Source organism: Mycetomoellerius zeteki, unplaced genomic scaffold (assembly GCF_001594055.1).
Source record: "Mycetomoellerius zeteki isolate Tzet28-1 unplaced genomic scaffold, Tzet1.0 scaffold249, whole genome shotgun sequence".
Taxonomy (NCBI): Eukaryota; Metazoa; Arthropoda; class Insecta; order Hymenoptera; family Formicidae; genus Mycetomoellerius; species Mycetomoellerius zeteki.
In genome coordinates, this window is record NW_017257226.1 from 60,644 (window position 1) to 61,965 (window position 1,322).

The 1,322-nt window shown below is 28.5% G+C and overlaps 1 protein-coding gene across 1 annotated transcript in view; it reads left to right on the forward strand.

The window, feature by feature from the left end:
* The window catches only part of LOC108723637 (RCC1 and BTB domain-containing protein 2), a 13,380-nt gene extending 13,067 nt beyond the window's left edge, over positions 1–313 (forward strand). Inside the window, exon 10 of the mRNA XM_018449535.1 lies at positions 161–313. Within this exon, the coding sequence (XP_018305037.1) occupies positions 161–313 (153 nt within the window). The remainder of the gene's footprint in view (positions 1–160) is intronic.
* The last annotated feature ends 1,009 nt before the right edge of the window (positions 314–1,322 follow it).

Here is a 1,322-nt window from a genome sequence, read left to right on the forward strand (position 1 = left end):
GAATTATGTCTTCAAATGATTTATTAGACATGCAATTTTTCTCTGTTAAGTTCTGGCGCTCCAGTATTGCATTTAATACTAAAATTCATGAACTGCAAAATTATTTTTATTTTGCGTACTTATTTATTTACTTATTATACGTATTCCACATAATTTGCAGACAGTAGAGAAATTCTGTTTCGAATACTTTCAAGAAAACAAGAAGAATGTGATGGAGACGCACAGTTTTATGGAATTGAAGGAAGATATTAAAAAAACTTTTATAGCTCTACCGAACAAACCTGATGAAGAATGTCGTCATAACTTACAGTAAAACGTAGTGCTATATATTTTTTAAATATATTTCAATAGAAATGTCTTTAACGTTTGAGTATTGGTATAATTTTTTTAACTTTTTTTTAATTTGAGTATCGATGTAATTTTTCATAATATTCTAGAATAGCAAATTTTTTAGTATAATAGAAATAAGAGTATTATATATATAAAATATGTCATGAAAATATATGTTGACAATACATGATTAATCGTTTTTCAATAAAAAAAAGTTTTGATTAAAATTCGCAATTTAAATAAAATTGTTTTTAGGTGTATTTGTTACAATCATAGATGCAATAATACAAAGTAGCCTTAGTAGTGACCACAGACTCTTATTTCTATTACTTTGAAAAAATGTTCTGTGAATATTCTAAAAAATTTGCTATTCTATATTATGAAAAATTTTCCATTTTTTACATAAAAATTTGTTATATATTATATGTATCTACACCGACATTTTTAATTCAATGTAATTCAACGTCCTATTAAATAAGGCATATTTTAGCGAAAAAACAGAATGCGAGAAAGTAGAAATTAATGAAACCTTATTAACAATTATTAACAACTAATAGTATGATGTATATAGAGAAAAGTTAGAGAGACAAAGATTTTATATAGTTTTTCTCTATATTATATATAATTATTATAAATACATAAATATATAATTATTATGCACAGGATGTCATTTAAATAAGGTCTGGGCCGCATTGGGAGCGTAGTATGGGTCAAGGGGAACAAAAAAGTCTTATACCATTTTGAGATATTCGTTGTAGTTTTCGAATTAATAAAGAAAACGTGTAAGCTAAGAAAACGGTGAAGTCGCGCCGCGCGAATTCGTAGCACAGCCCATCATGCCTCACTCGACAACGACGGCACACAGCGAGGAAATAGCGCTTCGCCGTCTAGCATGGCGGTTCTATATGTTTCGTCGCATCGCGCCTACACTATCCAAGAATGTTATTTTAGCTGAAATTTTTACAGCGAATATCTCAAAATGGTACACTGAA